At 38.8% G+C, this 25,877-nt stretch overlaps 5 protein-coding genes across 7 annotated transcripts; 3 read left to right on the top strand and 2 right to left on the bottom strand.

Moving 5' to 3' along the window:
• Positions 1-131: 131 nt before the first annotated feature.
• Positions 132-1,430, top strand: LOC103981076 (probable sugar phosphate/phosphate translocator At2g25520). Its single transcript, XM_009397667.3, has one exon. The coding sequence runs from the start codon at positions 282-284 to the stop codon at positions 1,323-1,325; it is 1,044 nt and encodes a 347-aa protein (XP_009395942.2). The 5' UTR covers positions 132-281; the 3' UTR covers positions 1,326-1,430.
• A 4,189-nt stretch (positions 1,431-5,619) lies between these two features.
• LOC135635666 (basic leucine zipper 23-like) lies at positions 5,620-7,589 on the bottom strand. Its single transcript, XM_065146908.1, has 2 exons — positions 5,915-7,589; positions 5,620-5,815 (listed from the first exon to the last, which is right to left on the bottom strand). Exons 1-2 carry the CDS (start codon positions 6,557-6,559, stop codon positions 5,789-5,791), a joined length of 672 nt encoding a protein of 223 aa, XP_065002980.1. The 5' UTR covers positions 6,560-7,589; the 3' UTR covers positions 5,620-5,788.
• Positions 7,590-8,168: 579 nt separating this feature from the next.
• Positions 8,169-12,292, top strand: LOC135634597 (probable glycerol-3-phosphate dehydrogenase [NAD(+)] 1, cytosolic). Of its 3 annotated transcripts, none has more exons than XM_065144988.1 (6): positions 8,169-8,371; positions 8,687-9,366; positions 9,974-10,195; positions 11,042-11,289; positions 11,403-11,542; positions 11,686-12,292. In XM_065144988.1, the coding sequence occupies exons 2-6, from the start codon at positions 8,709-8,711 to the stop codon at positions 11,810-11,812; spliced, it is 1,395 nt and encodes a 464-aa protein (XP_065001060.1). In that variant the 5' UTR covers positions 8,169-8,371; positions 8,687-8,708; the 3' UTR covers positions 11,813-12,292. The 3 variants fall into 3 exon arrangements, with proteins under 3 accessions (XP_065001060.1, XP_065001057.1, XP_065001059.1); XM_065144985.1 differs by having other exon boundaries at positions 8,170-8,371; positions 8,641-9,366; XM_065144987.1 differs by having other exon boundaries at positions 8,170-8,371; positions 8,700-9,366.
• A 673-nt stretch (positions 12,293-12,965) lies between these two features.
• LOC135637273 (zerumbone synthase-like) lies at positions 12,966-17,089 on the top strand. Its single transcript, XM_065149890.1, has 2 exons — positions 12,966-13,208; positions 16,098-17,089. The coding sequence occupies exons 1-2, from the start codon at positions 13,153-13,155 to the stop codon at positions 16,897-16,899; spliced, it is 858 nt and encodes a 285-aa protein (XP_065005962.1). The 5' UTR covers positions 12,966-13,152; the 3' UTR covers positions 16,900-17,089.
• A 481-nt stretch (positions 17,090-17,570) lies between these two features.
• Positions 17,571-25,340, bottom strand: CAD4 (phenylacetaldehyde reductase). Its single transcript, XM_009397673.3, has 6 exons — positions 25,049-25,340; positions 23,041-23,210; positions 21,728-21,916; positions 20,224-20,386; positions 18,772-18,958; positions 17,571-17,955 (listed from the first exon to the last, which is right to left on the bottom strand). Exons 1-6 carry the CDS (start codon positions 25,278-25,280, stop codon positions 17,811-17,813), a joined length of 1,086 nt encoding a protein of 361 aa, XP_009395948.2. The 5' UTR covers positions 25,281-25,340; the 3' UTR covers positions 17,571-17,810.
• Positions 25,341-25,877: the final 537 nt, after the last annotated feature.

Here is a 25,877-nt window from a genome sequence, read left to right on the forward strand (position 1 = left end):
AATCCATATATATTTGATAGAACATTATTTCCACATATATATATATATATATATGTATATATATTGGAAACTGCTAAGAAAAATAATAACCTCCACTAATTCGTGTCAGTTAATACCCCATTTCTGTTACTTGTTCCGCTCCCTCCAACTTTGGATCTCTCCATCGGTAGCGGCAGATTTGTTGATCGAGTCATCGAAGCAGGAGGAGGAGGAGAAGGAAGAAGGGACTATCTTTTTCATCATCGGCGGCGGCGGTGGCGGAGTAAGTGGGAGGGCAAGCGATGGCGGATGGGGTGATGAAGAAGGCGCTGCTGTCGTACGCCTACGTCGCGCTGTGGATCTTCCTCAGCTTCACGGTGATCGTGTACAACAAGTACGTGCTCGACCCCAAGATGTACGCCTGGCCCTTCCCCATCAGCCTCACCATCATCCACATGTCCTTCTGCTCCGCCCTAGCCATCCTCCTCGTCCGCATCCTCCGCCTGGTGGCGCCTCCCTCGTCCCCGCCCATGACCCGCCGCCTCTACCTCTCCTCCGTCCTCCCCATCGGCGCCTTCTACTCCGTCTCCCTCTGGTTCTCCAACTCCGCCTACATCTACCTCTCCGTCTCCTTCATCCAGATGCTCAAGGCCCTCATGCCCGTTGCTGTCTACTCCATCGGCGTTCTCTTCAACAAGGAAACCTTCAGGACCTCCTCCATGCTCAACATGCTCTCCATCTCTTTCGGCGTCGCCATCGCCGCCTACGGCGAGGCCCGCTTCGTTTCGACCGGCGTCGCCCTCCAGCTCGCAGCCGTCGCCTTCGAGGCCACCCGCCTCGTCTTCATCCAGATCCTCCTCACTTCCAAGGGCATCTCCCTCAACCCCATCACCTCCCTTTACTACGTCGCCCCCTGCTGCCTCGCCTTCCTCCTCGTCCCCTGGTCCCTCATCGAGCTCCCCATTCTCCGCGACCGCTTGGCCGCCTCCGCATTCCGCCCCGATCTCCTCATCTTCGGCACCAACTGCCTCTGCGCCTTCGCCCTCAACCTCGCCGTCTTCCTCCTCGTCGGCAAGACCTCCGCCCTCACCATGAACGTCGCAGGCGTTGTTAAGGACTGGCTCCTCATCGCCTTCTCCTGGTCCGTTATCCGCGACACCGTCACCAGCATCAATCTCTTCGGCTATGCCATCGCCTTCCTTGGTGTTGGCTACTACAACCACGCCAAGCTGCAGGCGCTTAAGGCCAAGGAGGCGCAGAAGAAGGCCGCCCATGCTGATGAGGAGTCTGGGAAGCTCCTTGAGCGAGCGGCGAGCGGCAACCGGAAGAATGACTCCCAGGCTTGATCTGCCCGTGCTCTGTTCTGCTGATGGATCTCTTCATTCATTAGCTTATTCATCGCTAGTAGTACATTTCGGAAACATAGATAAGTAAAAAATCGTTCTTTTTAATGCTCTTCTTCAGTTATTCTGAGATATTGATTCAATTTTGTCACACGGGCCACACCTGGGCTATAGGAAAGGATGGTAGATTCATATTAATTGCAGTTCTTGATGCTGTTGGACAATCTGTGAATTGGATCCATCTATTTTTCTTGTGATATTGGGATTGCCCACTGATCATGTTGGAGCCTTCTTTTGTTCTTTTACCAAATGACACTGAAAATGTTATTTAATTTGCTATCTTCTGCTATTGGCTAATCAGATGCATGCTGAACCTATTATAGATACTGCAACTTTCCCTCTGTGGTAACCTATTGAAGACCAGCGGTCATATATGTCATTGTTATGCTGACATTGTTGCTCTTAAAATGTCAGAGTCTCGATAAAGACACCAACAATTTTCGCTGGACTTGTTTTATGTGTCCTTGCCATAAAATGTCTGTGTTTTTGTTATTGTTGAATATTGTTATGAAACATGAATTTACACATCCCTTTGTTTTCATGGACTTGTTTCTTGCTTATTGCTTTTAGGTTGTTTTGGATTATATATCAATACTTTTAAGGCTCGAATTGTGATATTTATGTAGATGGAGTGTTTCTTCCACTAGGCAAGGATTGTTGAAACTAGACAAACAAGGATCAGAAGTGAACCATATTAGAACAATACTGGTCAATATTTCTTTTCATGATATATTCCAGATCAGTTGGATTAGTTGTCGAATTGGGTATGAAACTTCTATTAAAACCTTGGCTTAAAAACTAAAATAGCTATGCAAAACCAAGTAAACTTAACCTGTCTTTCTCTATCAGTTCCTAACCTATTTATTCAGGTTCTTTGGGGTAGGTAACTACCTAGCTAATCCATACCCTTGTGCAGAGTATTTTATTTATGTTATCTTTGTTGTACTCTTTTGACCAGGTTGATTTAACTATTCTTAGTACTAGAACATTCGGCGGGTTAAACCCACGATCATCGATTAAATCCTCCTCAACCCTGATTCAGTAGCAACCTTAGTAAAGATAAAAAGTGCAAGGGTATTGTAGATGCAAAAGGATGAATTAAAACAACCTTAGTCAGCTGAATGTGTAGTAAAGTTTCATGATTCTGTAATTGTGGAAGGATGTACTAGAGTTGAAGAAGAATAGCCGTCACAACTATTTCTTTATTATGATTTGATTTAGAGATTTGGAGCATTAAATACTGAACTAAGATAGAAAGAAAGAGAGAAAAGAGCAATGTTATACCCATGGTGTACATTCATTTAGTAAAAAGATTGTTTCTCTGGAAGATTTTAGCCTGAAAGATTGTTCGGAATTCGGAAGGGAATAAATTATGCTCTTTTGCCTGTTACTGATAGGGTACCAAGATGTTGGCTATTTTTTTATGAATAACAAAGAGATTTATCAATTGTTGTTTGTGAGCAACATGCATGAGGATATTAAATGTGGATTAACTGAAGAATTCCTAGTTGTTCTGAATAATATTCAGTCAAATGTGTTTTTGAATTTGTTATGTGCTGATTACTCTCAACTATGGAAGTTGTGGTGCATGCTTGTTCTGGATGACTCGAGTGCCGTCAGAAGTGACTTAATTTGAAATTTTTTAAGTTGGAATGTGAATCTAATGATTTCTTCTGATCATTCACTAGGAAGGACGAGTCCTACATGAATGCTCTCCATGATTTGATGGAAGCACTTTGAACAGGAAGTTAGAAAGCTAAACTGCCTATGCTGTTCTATCAGTCTTTTCTCTTCTGCTCTACTGGACCTGTTTGTAGATGACTGCCTGAATTAAATTTTGGATAGTAGCTTAGAAATCTTAAAAGCTTACACCGATCTCACTTTATGAGATCTGTGACAATGCCAGCACAGGCAGGAGTCCATGATCTTGTCACATGAGTGGGGGGCCAGCATGGTGATGAGACTCCATACTTCCCTTTGGGGAGCAGTGATCACCTTTCCTAGTGATGCATCCCCTGCATCCTGCATGTAGCATGGAGTGAAATGGTTTGTAGCAGGATTTCACATTGATAAAAGTTCTATTCTATAAGCAGATGGTAGGAAATTGGTGTCCTGCAATATAGATGCATGACTACTGTATTGGTCCATATTGTGTCTTGGCCACTATGAGATCTGTGATGTTGCTTGAGAATGTTGATGGACATGTTGTACTGTCTGAAGATATTATTTTAGGTTGGTAGCAGTTGACTTTTTTTGCATAGATAAAACAGCTTCCAGGTACACATTCAGACATTTGGCATGCTTCACATTAAGATCATATAACTTATGCTTCAATGTAATATTTATATATTACATGCATCAAAGTCTTGTGCTTGCTTCAATTTTAAAGCCATGAAACGCTTTCATGACATCTTATCTGCAATAGATTAGGTGAAATGACTGTTCAATTACATCTATTACTGTGCAATGGACAACTTGATATGCATTTATGTTTGGATTGATATAATGTTTATATTTCTACAGGGACTTGTATTGAATTGGAAGTTTTGATGTGAATTGACTTGGCTCAATTTTATTGTTTAAGGGTAAGAAAACCAACCTCAATTATAAAATGAAGTAAATAAACAACAATGCAAGCATGGTGAGTGGAATTATATTATCTTAGTCAGCTCTTTGGATATAAATGGTCAATTCAATTGATAACATTTATAAGAAAACCTAACCATGCAAGTAGAAACTTGATGAAATATTTTAGTATAGTTTATAGCTGAGATTAGGAAAATTATATTGTAGCTCAGTATAAATCATCATTTATATTATTTTATTTTTAATAAAGATATAGGTTGAATGTGCACAGTAGAATCAATTTAGCAATTCAACTATTTTACTTCACTGATTGAGAGGTGGGATTCAAGCCCAAAAATTATCCATTGTCTCTAAATGTCAGGCATAAGAGAAACAGAGTGAACTAACATAATCTCCAGTGCATCAGAGTGGCAACAACTAGTCATGTTATGTAGAAATCTAAGCCACAGTTAGCACAAATCTATAAAAATACAAGAAATATAAGATCATTCTGGCCATGTTATGTAGAAATCTGCTATCACATGAAATCATACACCTGTATGTTTCTTGTGTTCCCTTGCAACAACTAGCCAGAAGATTCTGTTGCATGGGCATGAAATTATACAGTTCTCTGCATGCAAAGTTCATAGTAAAAATACCCACAAATCTATCATCATAAGCTAGATGACATCTTGTAAATGCCAAAAACCAACATCCACAATTTTGGTCTTGGTAACTCGACAATTCCGCAGCAAAGCATTGCGTAAATTGAGTACTCACTGGTTTCAAACAGCTCATTTTCTGTGGTAATCTATCCTGGATATGGTTCTCATGAAATATATACATGCAAAAATTCTGATAAACTTACAACCCATACAGATCCAGTAAATTGAGTACTCACTGGTTTCAAACAGCTCATTTTCTGTGGTAATCGATCCTGGATATGGTTCTCATGAAATATATACATGCAAAAATTCTGATAAACTTACAACCCATACAGATCCAGTGAGTACCGGCACGATATGTATTTCACTGTATATGATCGATAAAAAAAATTCATCAATCTCCTATAAATACTTAATAGAAAACATCAAAATCAAGCCTTTATTGATGTTCATTCCGACACAGGAGACTTGGCAGATGAAACAGCATAAAAAACCGTTTATCATCCAGCAAGCCAAATAAAATGGAGTTCTACAAGTATTCAACATTAGGAAGAAATCAGCTCAAGGGATTTTACCATTTTTGGATATTCCATAATGATTTATTACAATCCATCACTGCGTTTCAAAAGATTAAAGGTCAATACATATGAAGCAAAAATCGAACTCTTTGGCAACATTTAGTACATGACATGACTCATCAAAAGCAGCACAAAAAAAAAAGTGTATTTATGTACATCCTCCAGAAGACGAGATTTCTTTTTATTGCTCTTAAGCTGTGTTGCTTTGCCATCCGCTAAAAGGAAGAAACAAAAAACAAAATTGCATAAAAGGAGCCACCGCAGGTCTTCACTGAAGAATCATCTTAAGGGCTCCTACCAATTTGGATACTCTGGCAACAGATTATTATAAAACCATCTCCATAGTTCAAAAGAGTAAAAATACTTGCAAAATACATATGAAGCAAAGATCATTTCTACCTCTGCATTAAGCACCCGACACAAAACTACTAAAAGCAGCAAAAACATCTCTTTGGATATGATTATTATGTGCATATTCAACATTTCTTATTATGTACATACTGGATTTCCACCCATGCTGAATTTGTTCTAAGCTTTTTTGTCATCCATAAAACATTATTCTTACAAAACGTATGTCGTTTCTGCCTGCATGTAAGTATCATAAATTGCTCGGCTGGCCTGTTGCCTGCAACATAGCAAGTTTTAAGGACTCAGAAACATATAAGAGAACCGTCGATCAAACCTTTCACTCTGTTTGGGAAGCAGATGAGATCAAACTTCTTACAACATTCATTGAGTTCACAGCTTCAGCGATCTCCAGCTTCTGCCTCATTATGATATCCCCACTCGGATTGATCTGACAATTTGTAATTGCAGGCACATGACTCCCCTCCCAATCGATAGCTGCAAGGTTTTGGCTGATGCATTGACCATCAGCATCACACTGTAAGCAACCAGGTCTGCACTGATTCTGAAACGGGAAGCCACCCAATTCAGCATCAATCTTCCCTCTGAAGTCCACCAGCAGGTTTCTTAGTCTGATCACCTCTGCTTCGAGCGCTGCTTGACCCTGCAATCTTCTCAGAAGCTGCTGATTCACAAGGCGCAGTTTCTTGACTTCCTCTTCCAGGAAGGCTGCATGGGCCTTCTTCTTTTCTCGGTACTTCCTCACAGCCTCTTTGTTCCCGAGTGGTTTCCGAGACCTTTTTGGCTCCTCTTCTCCGACGCTCTCCCCTTCGCCTGCCGCAAACACTTGAGTATGGGTGTGGTAGCATGTGTGGGTGTGGGTGGCAGCAGCCGGCCCTGGATGGTTACATGTATGGGTGTGGGTGCATGTGCTGGTGCTTCTCAAGAACTCATCGAAGCTCTGGTTTATCTCAGGATCCGAAACAAGCAGGTGGCTCGACAGGTCTACTTCTCCATCATCCATGCTTCTTGCAACCAAACAATGAACCACAGCACAGCACCCAGTATCAATCTCAACTACTTCTCAGTTCTATCTATGGATCAATTAAGCATTCTTTGTGCAGTACAACGTCAGACAGAGACAGAGCTTGAAAGAGGACCAACCGAGAGAACCGAACTCCTCCTCCTAAAACAGAGACAATGAGCTCGAACCGGAAGCCAAGAATAACTCAAGAAGAACAAAGACGGCGTTCTTATTCCTACTGCGAAATCATCAGGTTTGGAAATTGAAGCAGAGCTTGATCAGCACACACACCGTCTATTTCAGAATCCGAACAAGAAAGACATGCAAAAGAAATAAACAGCAGAATTTGCGGGCGGGGATCGTAAGAGCATACGTTCTCAACGATAGAACCCTAAGTCCAGCACACTATTCCCGTACCAGCAATATGAAACCAAAGAGTGGATCTTTTCTGCAAGATTGGAACAAAACTGATCCAAGGAGTGGAAACAAAGCATCAAAACGAGACCTTGACGCCGGTAACCCAAAGGCCGCCTCAGAGTCGGAGGGGGGCATCAGAGCTTGAAAAAGCGGGACGGCAGATCAGTGGTCAAGTCTAGCAAAAAGGAGGGGCTTCTCGCCCTATCTTCTCAGCTCTTTCTGGGGAGCAGAATCTGCCAAAGGAAGGGCGCGAGACAGTTGATTTGATGGGAGCAGAACACCAAAAAGCGATCGAGGAGAAGCCGCCCTTTTTCCCCCACAAATTGCTTCAATAAGCTTATCTTTCGTGCAGCAAAGATCTTTCTTTTCCAATACTTCTCGATCCAAAATGCAACCACGAACAAAGTGCAGAAACGAACTCGAGTCTTTGACTTCTTCTCATGAGATTGGGTTCCCCGTGTAGAAATTTCCGCTTGGACGGAGCAAAAATTGTCAACCCTCCTGCAGTTGCTCTGTGGAGAACATCATCCGACACCTGTAAAGAAGAGCATTAAAAGACGACTCCGGATGCCAAATGGTGAATACGATGTTGCGTTGAGATCCCCATCACTCAGAGAGCTACGAAATCCAAGGATGACATTAAAAATGGCTTGATCGGTAGATCATGCAGCTCCCATCGTTGCGTAATGCTCGTCTCAGCAGGTACGCAAGGCGGGGTCCGGTTCAATTTTGATGATTGGACCGGACTTCTAATCGGACCGGGCCAAGACAAATCGACTGCGGCCCGTTTTTGGTCGACTTTTGGATCTCTTTTCGTACAGATATAGATTTTTTTGGATCTCTTTTTAGATAGATTGATCCACTTGGCAGTTGAGGCAAAATCCTATCTTTAAATGGCAGTTGAGGCAAAATCCCATCTTTAATTGTCTCGGTGATGCAGTTTAGATTCGGCAAATCTATTGTGTTCATCTTTAAGATGGATTGGAATCTTGATCGGATTAGGAAGTCAATTAGCTGAGAAAATGATACATCACAGCCAATCAAGATGGGAATGTAAGTTTGCGTGGATGATGGATTGGTCAAAATTGAAGAGGTTGACCGTGTTCTTGTAACGACACGAAACAGGGCTGACTCACCCACATGCGATCCTCGTCACCGCTCTTATGTTGATTACTTGCGACGGTGAGGCGGAGCCGTAGCTTTCCAGCTGTCCAATCTCGGATCTTTGCCCTCTGTTCATGCTCACCGCCTTCCCTCCGTGAGCAACAAGCCGAGGCGGCGCCGTCCATGCGATGGGCGGGTTTCGTGCGTAAACGACGGGGAAAGAGCACGAGGATGGACGGTTCTGGAGTTCGCTGCACGGCACGCGGCTTCTTCCGTCATTGCGTTTCCATGGTGCGTCTCTATTGGTTTCTTGGAAGCTTCGTCCTCCGCTTCGGCGGAGATCTGAATCCTTGTGCGACTGCTTCATGCCTGGTTCGCTCATAAAAATCCATTTTTTTCTTGGGAACTCCCGGAGAAGTGAGGAAATTGGGAAAAAGAAAGATCCTTTTTTTTTCCCCTTGGGAAGAGTTGTGATCGGAGATAAACAAGAAATCCCTTTTTGGGTGCTAGGAAGCAGAATTGCCGTTGTTTGTGATGTTTTGTTGCTGTTGTTCTTGTAGCCCTAGCATCAGGTAATTGCTGATTCCAGATACCGCGACTCTTGAGGTGGTTTGTGCAGTGAAGAGAGATGGTGGGCAGCGTCGACGGAACCCGCGGTTCTTCCCATTCTAATGGACCTGTTAGCTGCTCTAATGGCGCGGAAGAGAGGTTGGATGAGCTCCGTCGGCTCCTGGGCAAATCAGAGGGTGACCTGCTCAAGATCGTCGGCGTCGGCGCCGGGGCGTGGGGCAGCGTCTTTGCTGCCCTCCTGCAGGATGCCTACGGCCAGTTCCGCGAGAAGGTACAAATCAGAATATGGAGGCGTCCTGGACGGCCCGTCGACCGCTCCACCGCAGAGCATCTCTTCGAGGTGATCAACTCGAGGGAGGATGTCTTGAGGCGGCTGATCAGGCGGTGCGCATATCTGAAGTACGTCGAGGCGCGGCTCGGCGACCGCACGTTATACGCAGACGAGATCTTGAGGGATGGATTCTGCTTGAACATGATTGACACGCCGATTTGCCCGCTGAAGGTCGTGACCAATCTGCAGGAGGCAGTGTGGGACGCTGATATCGTGGTGAACGGCTTGCCGTCAACGGAGACGAGGGAGGTGTTCGGGGAGATTAGCCGGTATTGGAAGGAGAGGATCGGTGCACCAATCATCATATCTCTGGCCAAGGGCATAGAGGCAGCTTTGGATCCGGTTCCGCGGATCATAACACCTACACAGATGATTAACCATGCAAGTAATGATTCTAACTTATCTATATGAGAGTCTCAAGTCATTACAGCTCATAATTATAACCATATCCACATGCTTGCTAGTTCATTGAATGTTCTCATGTTGTTGGTTGATCAATTTGAGGAGTTTCTTTTCCAGAAGAATGAGCATATTTGATCTTTTTATCTATTGTAAATACAAATTTCCTGTAGAAAGATAAACTACACATTACATGCTGGTCCAGCTATACAATTTGATTTCTGATCAGCCACATGCCACTTGATCTGTTGAGAGGTTGAATGACTACCTTTAGAAATTTCATGTCATAATCTTGTGTTTGAAGATTATGATTTTCATTTCATATCTTTGTTATCCGGTCACACTGGTGCCTCCATCTATTTGTTTGAAAGGTTCTCTTTCACATGGATATGATTGGATTATGCCCCATTTTGTTATGAATGTTGATGCATCTCCACTCTTCCCTATTTTCCCCAGGCCATATATATATATTTTTCTCATTTATCAAATAAAAGCATCTGAACATCTTACATCTTTAATTCAAAAAGCCTTCTGAATATATCTGGTTTATATTCCTTTTTTGGGTTTTTGTAAGTCTGATGTCTGTCTTGCAGCTGGAGTTCCTATTGAGAACATTCTCTATGTTGGTGGGCCAAACATTGCTTCAGAGATTTACAACAAGGAATATGCTAACGCTCGGATATGTGGAGCCGAAAAATGGAGGAAACCACTCGCAAAGTTTTTGAGGCAGCCTCATTTTATCGTATGGGATAATAGTGACCTTGTCACACATGAGGTTATGGGAGGGTTGAAGAACGTCTACGCTATTGGTGCTGGTAATGTCTTTGCTTGCACATAATTTGGAGATGAATATATACTAGGATTTTGAAGCTACATTATCGTATGTCTTTGACTTGTTTACTTTCTAGATTGATTGTAATATATCACTTTTTTATTAAGATGAAACGTGATACACCTTAATATTCTGTGACAGACTTTCTTCGCAGAATATCGGATCATCAAAATCTTAATTGAGGCTATCATAGGGACATCATTTACTTGTCCATTTTAATTTAGTGTTGAAGTTATTCAAGAAGATTATGAGTCTAACAATAAAAATATGTACATTGCTACAATTTTTAGGAATGACCAGAAGATGAGGTCACAGTTGTCTGTCAGATTTTGATACCACCACACAATTTGTTGTATTTACTTGTCACAAAAAACATGCTGCAGTTATGTAATGACAAATTATTAAAGATGGAGAATTAGTACCATTAAGGGTGTGAAAATTCATGTCAGATCTCAAAATTAATCTCTTTTTGATGCAATCGGAATCTTATCATTTTTTAGACTAAAATTGCTTGTATCCACTTATGCTTAGCAAACCACATGATGGAATGAGTTACAATTCTGTGTTTGAAGTTTTCTTGGTTAGTATGCTCAATTATAATGAAAGATAAACATAATCCAGTGGACTTTCTATTTCACATGGGGATCTGAGTTCCTTTTATTTTGGTCTTCTCTAATTTATTTAGCCGATAAATAATCTTAAGTAAATAACTTGGTCAATGCTTCTACTTTGAACTTCTAAAATGCTGCATTTTTGTGCTAGAAGATCTCATTGTGGTTAGCTATACAACTCTTGATCTAAATTCTTTCTTGACAACTTGTTTCTTCAGGGATGATAGCGGCTCTAACCAATGAAAGCGCTACTAGCAAATCGGTATATTTTGCGCATTGCACATCAGAGATGATATTCATCACTCACCTCTTGGCTGAAGACCCAGAGAAGTTAGCTGGACCACTGCTAGCTGACACATATGTGACCCTATTGAAAGGTCGCAATGCATGGTATGGTCAGATGTTGGCCAAGGGTGAGATTAGTCTGGACATGGGTGATAGTATCAAGGGAAAAGGGACAATTCAGGTTTGCCTCCTTGTCGTACTTCTGAACCCTCTTACATACAGCTTAGGGTTTAGATCTTGTTGGTTTGCACCGGACATGCTGCCTTCTGCTCAACGCTCTTAAATTCCTTTCAGGGCGTCTCTGCTGTGCATGCATTTTATGAACTCTTAAGTCAACCCAGCTTAAGCGTTTTGGATCCTGAAGAACAGAAGCACGTTGCACCAGTTGAGCTGTGCCCCATTATGAAAACGCTTCACAAGATATTGATCAAGAGGTTGATAATTATTTAGTTTTTGATGCTTGTTCGAGTTGATGCATGCCTCTCTGTTTCAGTTGACAAGATTATTCTGTCATCCATTTCTGTTCAGTGTGACAACTAGCCGTTTCTTTGTTAAAATTGTCTACTTGGATATGCAGGGAACTTCGGACAAACGCAATCCTTCAAGCACTGAGAGATGAAACAATGAACGATCCTCGTGATCGGATCGAGCTGGCACAAAGCCATGCTTTCTACAGACCGTCGCTTCTTGGTCATGACCATTGATGCAACATCTTATATCGACCGTTGTAATGTTAACTTTTCGAGTGTCAGAATTCAGTGCACTGTAAAGCTTATCGTTCAGGCAGTGGATTTTGCATGAATTGCTTTGAATTACTTTGACAAAAGCTGGAGTACCAGGAAGTCGACTTGTTCTGAAGCAAATGTCCATTAAGCATGACAGGTTGAGTCGGGAGCTTGTGGGATGATAGTATCTAAGATAGAGCACACCTATTTGGTGAGACACTCAAATTCAATAGCCATCCCTTCGGCATCTTCAAGTGGCATTTTGAGTATCATCGAACCTCATCAGCGTGATCAGATGAGCTTTCAGGAATCATTGTACCAATTGTGGCCAAAAGAAGAGATATCATCACATAATTGTGCATCGAGCACGAGATGTTAAGAAAATGTGTGGAAAGCATTATTGTTTTGAGATACATGTATTTTTATGTGTGTTCTCCAAATAAAAGGCTTTTCATACAATTCTTGGTTGTTAGGATATGTGTTGATATTCAACTTGATTGTGTCGTTCAAAATCGGAGTAATCTTATTCTTGAACATCCAAAATAGGGGTGATCAATGTACCAACCAATGCTCGGATCTATACGTATCATTCTTTTTCTATAATTTTAGATGATACAATAAATTTTATTTTTATATTAATTATCTGTATAAAGAAAAATTATATAAAAGGATAACTAAAGCAAATTAAAAAAAAACTTTTTTTTTTTTAAACATTTGGTGACTATCTATCTATACAGAAAAATCATATTAAATGTATAACACAAGGCAAAAGATTATTATAAGGAACTTGGATTTTACATTTTATGGGCCATCCATATACAAAAAAAATATTATACGAATGTATAGCACAAGGCAAAAGATGTATAAACAAAATCAAATTTGTACATCTCCCAGACAGAAAAATTATGTAAAACGTATCATTTAAGACAAAAAAAAAAATGTCTACAAAATTCATAGAACCGATAATATAAAATATAGTCTATCTTTTTATAGAGATAAAAGCATTGGATTCATAGCATAAGGTAACAGTGTAAAAAGAATACTTCATCATTTTATACATGTCTTCGACCTACGTATAAAGAAAACACATATAAATGAATAGAACAAGGCAGAAGGTTGTGCAAACAAAGTCGACGTCATGTACTGCGTTGCGCGGTGTGGGCCGTCGCCCCCGCTTTGTGCGCCACTCGGATTGCTGACAGCCTCATGGCCATCCCCAATTATTTAGCACGTTTCTTGCGTCTCGTCGTCGGCTACGAGGACTTTGCCTGTGGGCGTGCCCGGGACTCGGGTCAGGTACTCTTGTGCGGTGCGGGAACATGTCCACCACCACTGCTGCCTCCGTTTCCTCCTCCTCCTCATCCTCCTCGCCGAGGTACGCCGCAGTGAACCGCCACTTCCCCTCGCTCCTGCCGTGATGTTTTGTGTGCTTTGATGTCTTCTCGAAATAAAGCTGAAATCTTTTCAGATTTAGAATTTTGAGACATCCGCAAGCAGGATAGTCCAATCCATTTCTTGATTTGGTTTTTCCTCTAATCTTTATGTATCTGTTTGAATTATAATCATGAAGAGAAGAGGAGATGAGGAGGAAAGTAGAGAAAATCTTGCTTTTCTCTTCCTCTGTTCTGATGGAGAGCAGTGGTACGGAGAGAAAAAGTTGTCTTTTTTTCTTTCTTTTGGTTTAGTTAAGAGGAGAGATGATGATGAGCTTTAGTAGGAGGTAAAAATGTTGGCCCTAATTGTTGTAGATTTTACTGTTCTATTTTGACGTCACATAATCGTGAGCTCAAATAATCAGATTCTTTCGTTTTGTTTCTCTCCAAAACTTTCCCACTTTGGGAAGGAACAAAAAGTGCTCTTGGAGAGAATTGGATCTTCCCCTCTTCTTTCTGCTTCTTTTCGATTCCTTCCTACATGCTGTATCCAAAGCGCTCATCCTACAGGCCTGAGATTTCTGCTTGATATGAAAGTTATTATCATAGTTTGTTTGATCATGTAACTTCTGTTCCTAGAAAGATTAAAAAGAGGCACTGTAACCTGAGATCTCAACTAGAAGAGGCTTCAGGGAATAAGATGTTCCCATGGTAAGCATTGTTGATCTGGTTAAAGTATCAACGCAAGTAATGGCAAGATTTGCATTACATACAAGACCAAGGTGAGGCTATGAGTTATAACCCTGCTTTGACACAACATAAGATGATTTGATGTCAAAGATGACAAAGAACAAAATCAAGATGATGTTTATTATGTAGAAGCATAATTGAGATTTGCCTTTGCTTTTTTGTAGCAGAAATTCCCTTGCTTCGAAAAAGAGAAATTCTCCCATCCATCTACCATGTTCTTGCAAGATATGATGATGCTTTCTTTACTTGTGATCCTCCATTTATCCAGCAATAGGTTCAAAGAAAGATTTTTCTGATCATTTGGTTATAAATTATGAGATGATCAAACTTGATGTTTATCTATGAAGAAATTAGGATTCTAAAGGTCAAGATCAGAATCAAGATTGGATGGCAACAATGAGGTCTGGATCAGCCAGATATGATGATCCATATCATGGACTTGGAGTTTGTAAACCTTTTTGTTGGAAATTATGAAAAGATCATGTTTGATGTTTATCGTAGGAGGTTTTACTAGGAATAGGATCACAATCTGCTAGATTATGAGATTTGGACAGCGGATTGGAAACAGTGAATTGTAAAACAAGTTATGAAATAGATAATCTAAGGGGAAGATTACAACATTTCAGGAAAAAAAACATTACTAGGATCCCAAAAACTATTTGTTGAAGAGCATGGCTTGTAAACAAGTTATTAAATAGATAATCTAAGGGGAAGATTACAACATTTCAGGAAAAAAAACATTACTAGCATCACAAAAACTATTTGTTGAAGAGCATGGCCTGTTCATGGTTTTAGTTCTTGCTTATATCTATCTAAATTTGTTAGTAACTGTAGCTTGGAGTTCTACTATCTATGAGGGCCAGGATGAAGCAAGCAGTCTTTCATGTCTAATGAGGGATCCATTTAATACTATGAATTTTTTATGTCAGATGAGTTACAAAATTTTATAAGTGGAATGCATCCAACTTAATCTATACAATATTGTTAGTGGTTAATTTTTTAACTTATTCCATGTCACAATGGTGTCCAATTTAAAGTGGGAAGGCACTTTTTTAGAATTTGCAGAAAATCTTAATTGCCAAATATTTCCTAGTATGCAGTGACATGGCGTGCCAAGTCCATTGCTTGTTTTCTAGATTTACTCATGGGTGTTCGGAACAGCTTTTAATGTAGTTTTGTAAATATCATGTGGACTAGTTTTTGATATCCAATAAAAAAATTGTATTATCATTCGGTGCTTAAAATCTCCTCTGTTTTCATATTGAAAAATCACTAGTAAATTCTTTGCATTTTCTGATTGTCGAGGATTCAATCTCAAGACAATCTGGTACAAAACCCCTTTCATTATAACAGTCAATTATTTGTTTTATTTGGGGAAGTTTCTCAAACACATGCATTTGCTTTATCGGTATTGTGATTCACAATCCGGGGGAAACCCTCCTTGTTGAGTCAAGAAACTAGACAAAAAGATTTAACCATTTTAGACTATGAATTCAAGAACGTAATAAAATGGCATCACTGAACAAGGAGGACAGCTTGTAACAATCAGTTTCTGTGCATACTATCAGAAAATAGCATTAAAATAAGTGTATCTTGCAAAAGCTTGATCCTAGATTATGAACTTGTTCTCTCAAAACAGAAGAAGATATATTTGCTATGTTTACCCACATGATTAAACACTTCTTTGCATTCCTTTCCCAAATTCTGTGATCATTTATGAAATATCACCAGTCTGTATCTTGAAAGAACTCCATGACACGATAAGTCAGTTTGTCTATAAATTTCTTTTCCAATAAATTTATTTGGTTAAAAACTCCATTATCAAATTAACGAGAAACTCAAAAAAAATTTCATTGATCTTTCTTGTATAACCAAAGAAGCACCTTTAACTTGAATTTATTGTATTAAACAGGATCGATGAGCTTTTTGACCATCGCATTTTCATTTATCTGTTATGATTCATGATTATGTATAAATTTGCTTTGTGTTGTATATGAGGTCAGGAAGCTTTCACAGTGCCGATAAATTGGATCAAACCGAGCTCCTATTAGGGTCACTTTTGCTTAACCTCATCTGTTCATCGCGTATGTTGCTCTGTGTCTGTGTCCACCATATTAATTTGCTGATCTTTTCGAGTAAAGGCTGGAAGGAAAGGTGGCTCTCGTGACCGGCGGGGCATCTGGTATTGGGGAAGCCATTGCCAAGCTCTTCAGAAAACATGGTGCAAAGATATGTGTGGTCGATGTGCAAGATGCTGTCGGCCAGCAACTATGCGAGTTCTTGGGTGGTGATCCATATGCTTGCTTCTTCCACTGTGATGTCACCGTCGAAGATGATGTTCGCCGAGCTGTCGACTTCGCTGCCGAGAGATATGGCACCATCGACATCATGGTTAATAATGCTGGGATTACCGGCGAAAAGGTGGTGGACATCCGAAACGTCAATTTCGATGAATTCAAGAGGGTCTTCGACATCAACGTGAATGGCGTCTTCCTCGGGATGAAGCACGCGGCACGAGTCATGATTCCTCAAGGGAAGGGCTCCATCATCTCCCTCGGCAGTGTGGCATCGGTCATCGGAGGAATGGGTCCGCACGGGTACACCGGTTCCAAACATGCAGTGGTAGGTCTTACCAAGAATGTGGCCGGAGAGCTGGGGAGGCATGGGATCCGAGTGAATTGTGTGTCTCCATATGCAGTTCCGACGAAACTGTCGATGCCGCATTTGCCGGAGTCCGAGAGGCAAGAAGAAGATGCAGTGGAGGGGTTTCTGACATTTGTGCGCAGCTGTGCCAACTTGAAAGGCGTCGACCTGCTACGGAATGATGTGGCGGAGGCCGTGCTCTACTTGGCGAGCGATGAGGCCAAGTATGTGAGTGGGCTCAACCTGGTGGTGGATGGGGGATTCACTTGTGTTACCCACATTCTTAAGCCATTCGAGTGAGGTAACTTAAGTGCCGAAACCTGAACTTGCCATCTGATGTAAATAAAGGACTCCCCAAGTGTGGAAGAACAACCAGAGTGTGATTTCTAACTTAGATTTGCAAGACATGTTTGCCCGTTGTATTTTCTGTCGGAAAACTTTCTCATGTGCATATCTAATGGTTGCAAGCAGTGGTCGCTTTTTCTTTTTCTTTCTCTTTTCTTATCTTTTCTTCTAACTCCCAATCTTTGAATTGTCTTGTGATGTTAAAAGCATGCCATCGCAAGATTCTAAATGCCAATTCCATATCCAACAAATTACTCGAATTACCGGCAGAATGATCTAATCGTGCATAACAATCTTGAAAAGGATCAAATATCGGATCATTCGTCGAATCGATATTTTTTATATCTAAATAAATGAATAAATATACTAAAATATAAAATATATGAATTTAAATATGTTACAAAATTAAGAACATTCAAATCCTTTTATAATATTAGATTTGAGAGCAGATCCAAAAAAGAAAATTAGACAACCACATAATAACTACTTTAGAACAAGAAATCTATCAAAGGATTTTGAGGGTACTTTGATCCTTCCGATGGAAGGTTCGGTTGGCGGTTTTCCGGTTTGATAACTGTACTTCAAATACTGGCATGGCTGAACTCACCATGAATTCAAAAGAGACATGCACTAGCAAGGAGTGTTTCTGATATATAGGCATCCGAGACAACCCAGAACAAGTAGCATATGAAGTAGACATCAAGCAATCGTATCACATAAGGAGTCTGCACCTTGTTATGGATCATCCTTCACTTGTTCTCTTCAAGCTTATGCCACGCCATGCAATCATGTTCTACTTTCATATCATAGCCATTAAAGTTGCCCTACACTAATTCGTGATGCAATCTACTCGGTCGCATCAAATATCAAAAATTAACAAAGTTCTTCTCTTTCAAGCTCTCGATAGTTTCCTTGATGCTTGTTTCCAGAGGAATGTAGTCGAGGCCCAGACTCTTGTATTTTTCTTTGGAGATTTGGTATACAGGCACAAAGGGCTTGTCATCAGCGCACCTGCCAATAAGGTCAACTTAGAGATTGTAGGGGAAATTGCACACAAATTAAAAAAAATCTTTTGCAGAATTATTCCGTCAGCAATTAGTGAATTGCTGACGTGTAAACAAGCAAGTCCAGACCAACAAGATGTGCATGTCAAGAAGAACAAAATCAAACATGGAGGGAAGGGCCATAACAAAATCAAAAAGATAAGCCAGTGATACAGAATTTCATGTTCAACTTGCTTGGCACAGTACCAGATATCAACCATGAGATGAAGGTAGTGATTTTTCTCTTTGATCAAGAAAAAAAGGTAAGAACTACAAATTTCTTACACTATTAACTGAAGAACTTGAAAATGCTACACCTCAAGATCTGTTCATCTAGTGTCCTGCTGTTGTTGGGCCTTTCTAAAACTGGGGTCTTCACCATGTTTGCTAAATCCATCATCAAACTGGACTCGATACCACTGTGTTTTTAAGGAACTCTAGGAGATACGACTCTATGCTAAACTTAGAATTGCACAAATGAAGATGAAGAGACAGTGAAGACAGATAGACAATAAATAAAATAAATAAAGAAACATAGAAGTAATTGCATATCCATCGACCTAATCTCAAAAGTAGACAAACATACAGGGTCAAGTTACTGAGACCAAGAGGTGCACCAGGACAATTAATACAAAAACCTAAACGCTCTGAAAAGATTCCATACCTATGAGAAGCATGTAACTTGGAAGAATCTAGACATGATGAATATAATTCTATCATTAGTTCATGAGTCCTAGTCAACATGTGACAATTGAATCACATAAAAATAAGGACTGTAACTTACTTCTCAGGAAGTGGTAAAGCAGGATACAGTTCACGTATGATCTTCACAATGTCTGAAAAGTGAGAAACCCTTTCAGCAAGACAATATCTTCCTGATGCCGAGGGAAGTTCAAATGCCAAAATGTGTGCCTTGGCAACGTCTTGAACATTTACCCACCCAAAGGTTGCATTAAGAAATGTGGATGAACCTAATTACATCAAACAAGATAATTAAACTCATAGTTCTATAAAACACCATTTTCTAGAAAACAATAATTAAGATTAGAAAGAACTAAAATCATTCTAAAATGCATATCACAACCAAAGCAGTTTGGCAATCGGAATAAAAGCATCAGGCACTTAAAATACAAGAATAAAATGTTTTGATGTCATATTTTTTGGTTGACTAGTGAAAACTGAAGTCCATATTAACATGTTTTTCCCATGCCTGACAAAGCCATCAGGTCAACCCAAAATTTCCTGCTTCATGTGTCATGAGTGTTTACAAGATTCAGCTTCTAGCATTGCGTTACCTTACTAAGCTTGTCTTACAAAAAAAAATTGCAAAGATAAAAATTCATCACTAATCTATACATTCTTAGCAAGAAAAATATTTCATATCTATTCATTCATGAAAAAGCATAAATTGCTTGAACCTTAATAATGTTGACATGTAGCTAATATAATTTGGTATCAGAATATATATATATATATATATATATATATATATATATATATATATATATAATTTGGTATCATATGCAAATGATCTTTTAAAAGGTTAATAAATATGCATGAAGATCATAGTCACACAACTTAAGATTTTAACATGAAACTACCTGTTTAATTTATTTTCAAATCACATGAAGAATGCAATGAAATTATAATAATCACACAACTACTACATTTATGTTGCTTAGAATGAGAAGAGCAAGCCAGCAAACATACAGCAGTGGGAATGTTGAGATTTAAGATGACTTATTAATACAGTAAACTTAACAGTTAACATGGAATTCAGTACTCTTAACCAATTCATTAATGCAACTAAGGAGGAATAGACAGTTACAAAAACCAGCAATGGACTGAGAATTAAATCCTTGATGATGATAATCTTTGAATTAGAACAGATATTTTGCATATATATGCGTCTTAGAAGAATTTCACAGTATATGCACTGTCTAATTGATTAGGCCAAATAGGTATATTCCAGATGGATATATTGATCTGGCAGCTGGAGTGAGAAATTACAATAATGCTAATGGCCAAATGACAAACTTGGAAAGATGCTATTGGGCAAATTACACACAAAGACCTCAACATCTATCTCCCAGAGCATGGAGGATTCACCTCATAACCAGCCATTAGTTATTTTCCATTATATCATGTGCAACATAAAATTTGCCCAGATACTGACAAACTTCATTAAATAATGGCGCAAAAGAAAATAATATGTGAAACAAATCAAGCTTCATACCATTTATTAAGTTCAGGATTAAAGCAGAACTTGTGTTAAGTGTTGACTGCAGAAGAGGGCCTACGACCATTCCTGGGTTTATTGTGACAATATCTATAGCATTCTCCTTGGCAAATTTCCAAGCAGCCTCCTCTGCCAAAGTCTTCGAGAGCACGTACCATTGCTGATGTAATATGAGACATCTTAGAAAAACATGTATAATAAAGACATCTATGATTGGTAACCGTAGAAAGGTAACCGTAGAATATGATTGGTAATTAGAGAGGAGAGGTGTAGCCGTGAAATGATTACTTTAGAGTTTTGCCCAATATACTACTGTACTAGCTCTTGACGGATTGGTTGCATGAATCTTTTCCCATCGTCAAACAAATAATAATAACAATAAATATAATTGTAAATAAATTGACTAATAATAATGACATGAGAACTACCAAATAAAAAAAATTAATATTGCTAATTATGATAATTCCAGTAAAAAATAATCATTACTGGAAAAAGTTGTATTCCGGGTTTCCTATTGTCACGTCATTAAACACACCATATTATACTAATCAAAGTTTTAGTACTAAATTCGAGGATGCATTAGACAGCATATGAAGAGTAATAAAAAATCTGTTTAACATAGTAAACCTTTGCACTGTGGCCCTGAGTAGCATCAGTGTTACAGCACCATGGTTCATTATATTTTGTTTCATTTTCTTTCCATCCATACCCTTTCAAGGTAACCCACAGCCATAACCCTGCTATTACAAAGCTGAAACAGTACTGCTTAACTGCTGGAACTGCAGCAATTTAGTACTGTGAGATGGTACTGCTGCAATAGTGGAACGGAATCGCCAGAACACTGCTATGCATAGAGTGTTTGAGGCATTCATGCATGCCATACAATCATCCAAAACACATGGATTGATGTGATTGTCGAGCTGTACATTGACTTTCAAGCTGATGCCAATCACTTCGATTGGCACTTGAATGACTAGTGCAGCTTCTCTGATTAAATTTTCACATATCAATCTCATATTGCCTATGGAAATAAAATCTCAGCCCTGGAGATATCAAACATTTTCCTAAGACCGGTTTGAGACTGCACCATAGTATTTTCAGCTTAGTCAGCACAGGCATGACGATTAGGCTTCAGTTACCATATCTCAACTAGTACTGCCTCATAAACTTTTGCCAGCATGGTTTTCCATCATCCAGTTGACCACATATTATACTTGGAAGGTCTGTACAACCCTCCGTCACAAACTATACATAATTACCGTGTAAAAATATTTGGTGTATTGCAAGGGCAAGATAGAAAGATTATTTGAACACAGGGAACTTTTGGTATCAAACTAGCATATTTGTGAAGGTCATTGGCATGAGATAGCGTGTCTTCTTTTATAGCATAATGTAGAGAGCCCTGATGAGGATAATAGAGATTAAAATCTATATCATGGATGACAGTGAAAATGACAATACAACAGCGGTAAAGGATTATTAAGTGCATATTATCAGATACCTCATCCCGCTTGCAGACCTCAGGATCTGAGAACCATGTCTCATCAACTACCACATCAGGATTCTTTGGTTTATCATTGTATACAACAGCAGCCAACGATGATGTAACAACAACCCTTTTCACAGAAAATTTCTTACAGGAAGCCAAAACATTAAGTGTCCCTTTCACCGCTGGTTCAATTATGTCAGCCTGAGTTTAGGGTACATAAACCAAATCAAGAATCATGCATCATATGGTCAGATATGATAAAAAACAGAAAAATGGAAACATAAAAGGCATCCAATGTCTTGTGGATATGCCTCGTCTAACAGCAGATGTTCTCCAACTGTATTGTATTATGTATTTGTCGATTTGAGTATTGGGTAGTTAAAAAATATATATAATTTTAGTTTGTGTTGTTCATATGAGAATATTGAGATAGATATATGGAGTTATTAGAAAAGATATGAAAAAAAATATTTTTTTTGTGAACAATTAGACATCATTTCAATAGAGGATAATATGAAAATGAATCATTTAAGATGGTATAAACATATGCTAAGCAAACCTACAGATATGATAGTTACAAGGGATAAAATAATTACTATTAATGATACAATGAGAGATAGAGGATTACCTAAAAAGATCTTCTTGAAACAATAAATAAAGTTTTAAATATTGAATACTCCTAACTCATATGACTATTTACATATCTTAATGGCCACAAAAGATTTATGTAATCAACTCCAAATAGTTGGGGCTTTACGGTTTTATTATTGTTGTATAGAGAATCAACGAATATTCATTTTGGTGAATGACTTCTGGTCTTATGGACTTGTAGTTACCAGTACCAGCCATTCTAATGGGAACTTAACATATTAGTAGTATGAAAACATTCTTTCCTAAATCCTCTTATGAGCTCAAAGGGCAAAAAAATAGTATTGAGAAATTACATTTTACATAGAGATAATTACCATCCACACAATTTACATAGAAGCAATTTAAAACATTTCAATAAACTGGATTGTGAAGAGCCACATAGTGACTCTCATGCTTTATGCCATTACGGCGTCAACTACCGGATGTTGTATTAGCATTTCACCGAGACAGTAGCCATTAAGCATACTTAAAAGAGGGACAAACAATAAAAGGGGTCTTCTAAAACCTTTGGAACTTCCATAAAATGCAGGATTTTGCATTCAAAAGATAAAATGAATGGACGTGATTAGATATTTGTAAGGAATAGACTCTTAAATTAAATAAACTTATCAAAAATTAATACAAATGGTAACACATAGACATTAGCTTAGTCAGTGGAGATCATAAATGTAAACCTGAGGATCTGCAGCTGCAAAGTGAAAAGGAGATGCAGTGTGGAAAACACCATCACAACCGTTAACCACAGCATCAAAGGATCCCTCATCTAATAAGTTGGCGTTAAAAAAAAGCAGTCTCTCAGAGGCTCCTTCCAGAGCACGCAAGTGTTCAGTCTTCTTTGGATCAGCTGATAAGAATGATGAAAAACATTAATAAGAAAAAATACAAACACAATCTTATATCAACATGCAATTCATATATTAAGAGTTTTAGCCACACTGCATTAAGACTAAGAGAAGATCAAATTGCAATCAAGCAAATCTAATTATTTTCCTGCTGACAACATCTGTTTAAAAAATATGCTTTAAAGAAATGCAAAGGAAAATAAAGTAACAGTTGAACTATGAAGTAAAGAAGTAGCGAGGCAATTTTAGGTGCATCAACACATTGAACAAGAAACTACTCCATGGTCATTATTCTCATCCATGCAAATGTATCAGCTGAAAGAAATGATAAACATGGTCTCTAAAGCCCAATCGGCATATTCAGAATTGCAATATTTTTCTATCATAATGATCAGCTGAATGATAATTGGCCACAATCATCAGCATGGTTTCCTAAACTTGCCAATATCAACATACTTTCAAACAAAAAAACAATTTGAGTATGCCCCAAAAGGAGTTTCATATTTGCATAAATCCCATGTCAAAGTCTTACAATGCAACCCTTTGTAACAATTTTGCATGCCTTTTTAGTGCATCATTGCAAGTAGAAACTCACAAGGTTGACATATGCTCCCACCAAGGGTATTTTCCCAGCAAATACAACAACTTCACAAGTTTGCATGCAATTCTAGGTTTATAATTATAGTGTGTCTATGTGCAAACAAGCACATAGAGAAATACCCTTGAGAGATCTAATGACCAACTTGATTTTCAGTGTTAATTTAAATGTTATGATCAATGTTCTAAAAGTGTAGTTCTACTAGTGCAGTTGACTTGAGGTGTTGCAAATCGCTATGTATTACACAAACACATCTGTGGGGCACATTAAAATATAAAAACATAATGTTAGTGCAAAACTTACAAATATACAAAATTAAGCTTAGATAATAAATGGGCATATATTTGTTACAACCAAACCTATAGCGTATCGAATAAGATTTGTACTCATCCAAAAAGCTAATTGAAATGGGTAAAGGTACTGCTTTCCACATTTGTGGTACAAACACACAGCTGCAATGGGTTTTGCAGTTGCATATGTTGTTGCGAATTTGCAAATACAATGTTATATACTGAGGTCATCTAGTCCTTGTCTGGTACTGCTATATATGTATATGCAGATGCAGATCATAGGGTCTCATAGGAGACCACATAGAACACTTTTCGAAACATATCCAACTTTACCCAAATAGGATGTCGGATATGTTACCACAATAGAATCAAATGATTCATAATGGTAATACAAGGCAAAAACCATAATCATATAACATATCACAAAAATTGTCATGATTTTGTTGCAACCTCCACATTCCAGCTCTCCCACTTTATTCAAATGTACCCAAATCTCACACATAAATTGAATCTTTTTTCATTATTTAACCTAATCTTCAAAGTTCCTCGTCCTAGTTTATTTGAGTTCTTGTTCTCTTTTTGTGATTCAATTCAACTCTTCTTGGCCATGTCGAGCATGATCAAGCTTGACCCCTTCAGTTTACATAACATTTTAGTTGGTCAACTAGTTGATTACGCCTTATCAATCGGTTCATGGATGACTACGTTGCAACCTATACTGTTGTCAGTTGAGGGTTCAACAATCAAACATCTCAAGGATATGTTGAGGATATTAAATCCAATGATCTCAAGAGGACTCTATAGGGCCGGCCAACAAATGCACGAGCTGATCACAAGCATAATATAACTTCCCCATCACTTCACAGTTCGCACTGACGCAGTCGCCATGTGCATTTTTGCAGGATCTGAAAACATGGTGAACGAAAACGGCGTCCGATGAGATGGATCTCACCAGCGTCTCGGACGGAGGCGCGGACGGTGTAGCCGCGCTGGAGGAGGAGCTTCACCAGCCACGAGGCGATGTAGCCTGACGCGCCCGTCACGCACACCACCTTCCCGCTGCCGCTGCCGCTGCCGCCGGTCATCGTGACTCCCGCGTGGCTCTTTGCTCGATCGGTGGCTCTTCTGAATGGGAGGGGCGGTGAGCGATTGGAGTGGATAATCGAGGTCTGTCGGCGTAGCATAGAATTGGGTGGCAGGGCGGAACATTTTACCCGACGGCAACCTCACCGCTGCAATCATTGCCAAACTCTGTGCAAAAGTACGTAAGAAGTCTTTTTTATTTATTTTTAATATTCACAATAAAAATGTCTTAAATCATCAAAATGTCTCCATAAATAAATAAATAAATATTATAGACTATTTTATCCAAAAAAACAAAAACATTTTATGAGCTTAAAGTTTCATAAAATTTTACTTAAAAACCATCACATTTAAAAATAAAAATACATAATACTTACACGCAGATTCAAACATAAAACTTATATACAATAAATAATATACTAAATAACTCTAATTTTTATAATGAAAAAGGAAATACTAAATCAGTTCACTGAATAATTAAAATTGTCAATTTAGATTTAAATAAAATAATTAAATAATAATAATAACAATATGATAAAGTATTTATATAGTGAAAGTTTGGGATCAATTTGATATACTTTATTTATAGTGTTACACTCCTAAATAAAGATGATATTTTACCAAATTGAACTATAAAAAGTCCTTAAAATAAACAAAATTAGGAAAACCAACTGATTAGTTATTTATATAATATTAAG

The sequence above is a fragment of the Musa acuminata genome, chromosome BXJ3-4, assembly GCF_036884655.1.
Source record: "Musa acuminata AAA Group cultivar baxijiao chromosome BXJ3-4, Cavendish_Baxijiao_AAA, whole genome shotgun sequence".
Classification (NCBI taxonomy): Eukaryota; Viridiplantae; Streptophyta; class Magnoliopsida; order Zingiberales; family Musaceae; genus Musa; species Musa acuminata.

Bases quoted from the DNA above. Each gene is read 5' to 3' on its own strand.
- LOC103981076 (XM_009397667.3), top strand. From the start codon at position 282: ATGGCGGATGGGGTGATGAAGAAGGCGCTGCTGTCGTACGCCTACGTC.
- LOC135635666 (XM_065146908.1), bottom strand. From the start codon at position 6,559: ATGGATGATGGAGAAGTAGACCTGTCGAGCCACCTGCTTGTTTCGGAT. The intron at 5,816-5,914 runs GTAAGAAGTTTG...GCTATGTTGCAG, and splicing joins CTGTGAACTCAATGAATGTT to GCAACAGGCCAGCCGAGCAA.
- LOC135634597 (XM_065144988.1), top strand. From the start codon at position 8,709: ATGGTGGGCAGCGTCGACGGAACCCGCGGTTCTTCCCATTCTAATGGA. The intron at 10,196-11,041 runs GTAATGTCTTTG...TTGTTTCTTCAG, and splicing joins CGTCTACGCTATTGGTGCTG to GGATGATAGCGGCTCTAACC. The intron at 11,543-11,685 runs GTTGATAATTAT...TTGGATATGCAG, and splicing joins CACAAGATATTGATCAAGAG to GGAACTTCGGACAAACGCAA.
- LOC135637273 (XM_065149890.1), top strand. From the start codon at position 13,153: ATGTCCACCACCACTGCTGCCTCCGTTTCCTCCTCCTCCTCATCCTCC. The intron at 13,209-16,097 runs GTACGCCGCAGT...TTTCGAGTAAAG, and splicing joins TCCTCATCCTCCTCGCCGAG to GCTGGAAGGAAAGGTGGCTC.
- CAD4 (XM_009397673.3), bottom strand. From the start codon at position 25,280: ATGCTACGCCGACAGACCTCGATTATCCACTCCAATCGCTCACCGCCC. The intron at 18,959-20,223 runs GTATGAAGCTTG...TGATGTAATTAG, and splicing joins AATCCTGAACTTAATAAATG to GTTCATCCACATTTCTTAAT. The intron at 17,956-18,771 runs GTAAGTTACAGT...CCTTATTGGCAG, and splicing joins GCTTTACCACTTCCTGAGAA to GTGCGCTGATGACAAGCCCT.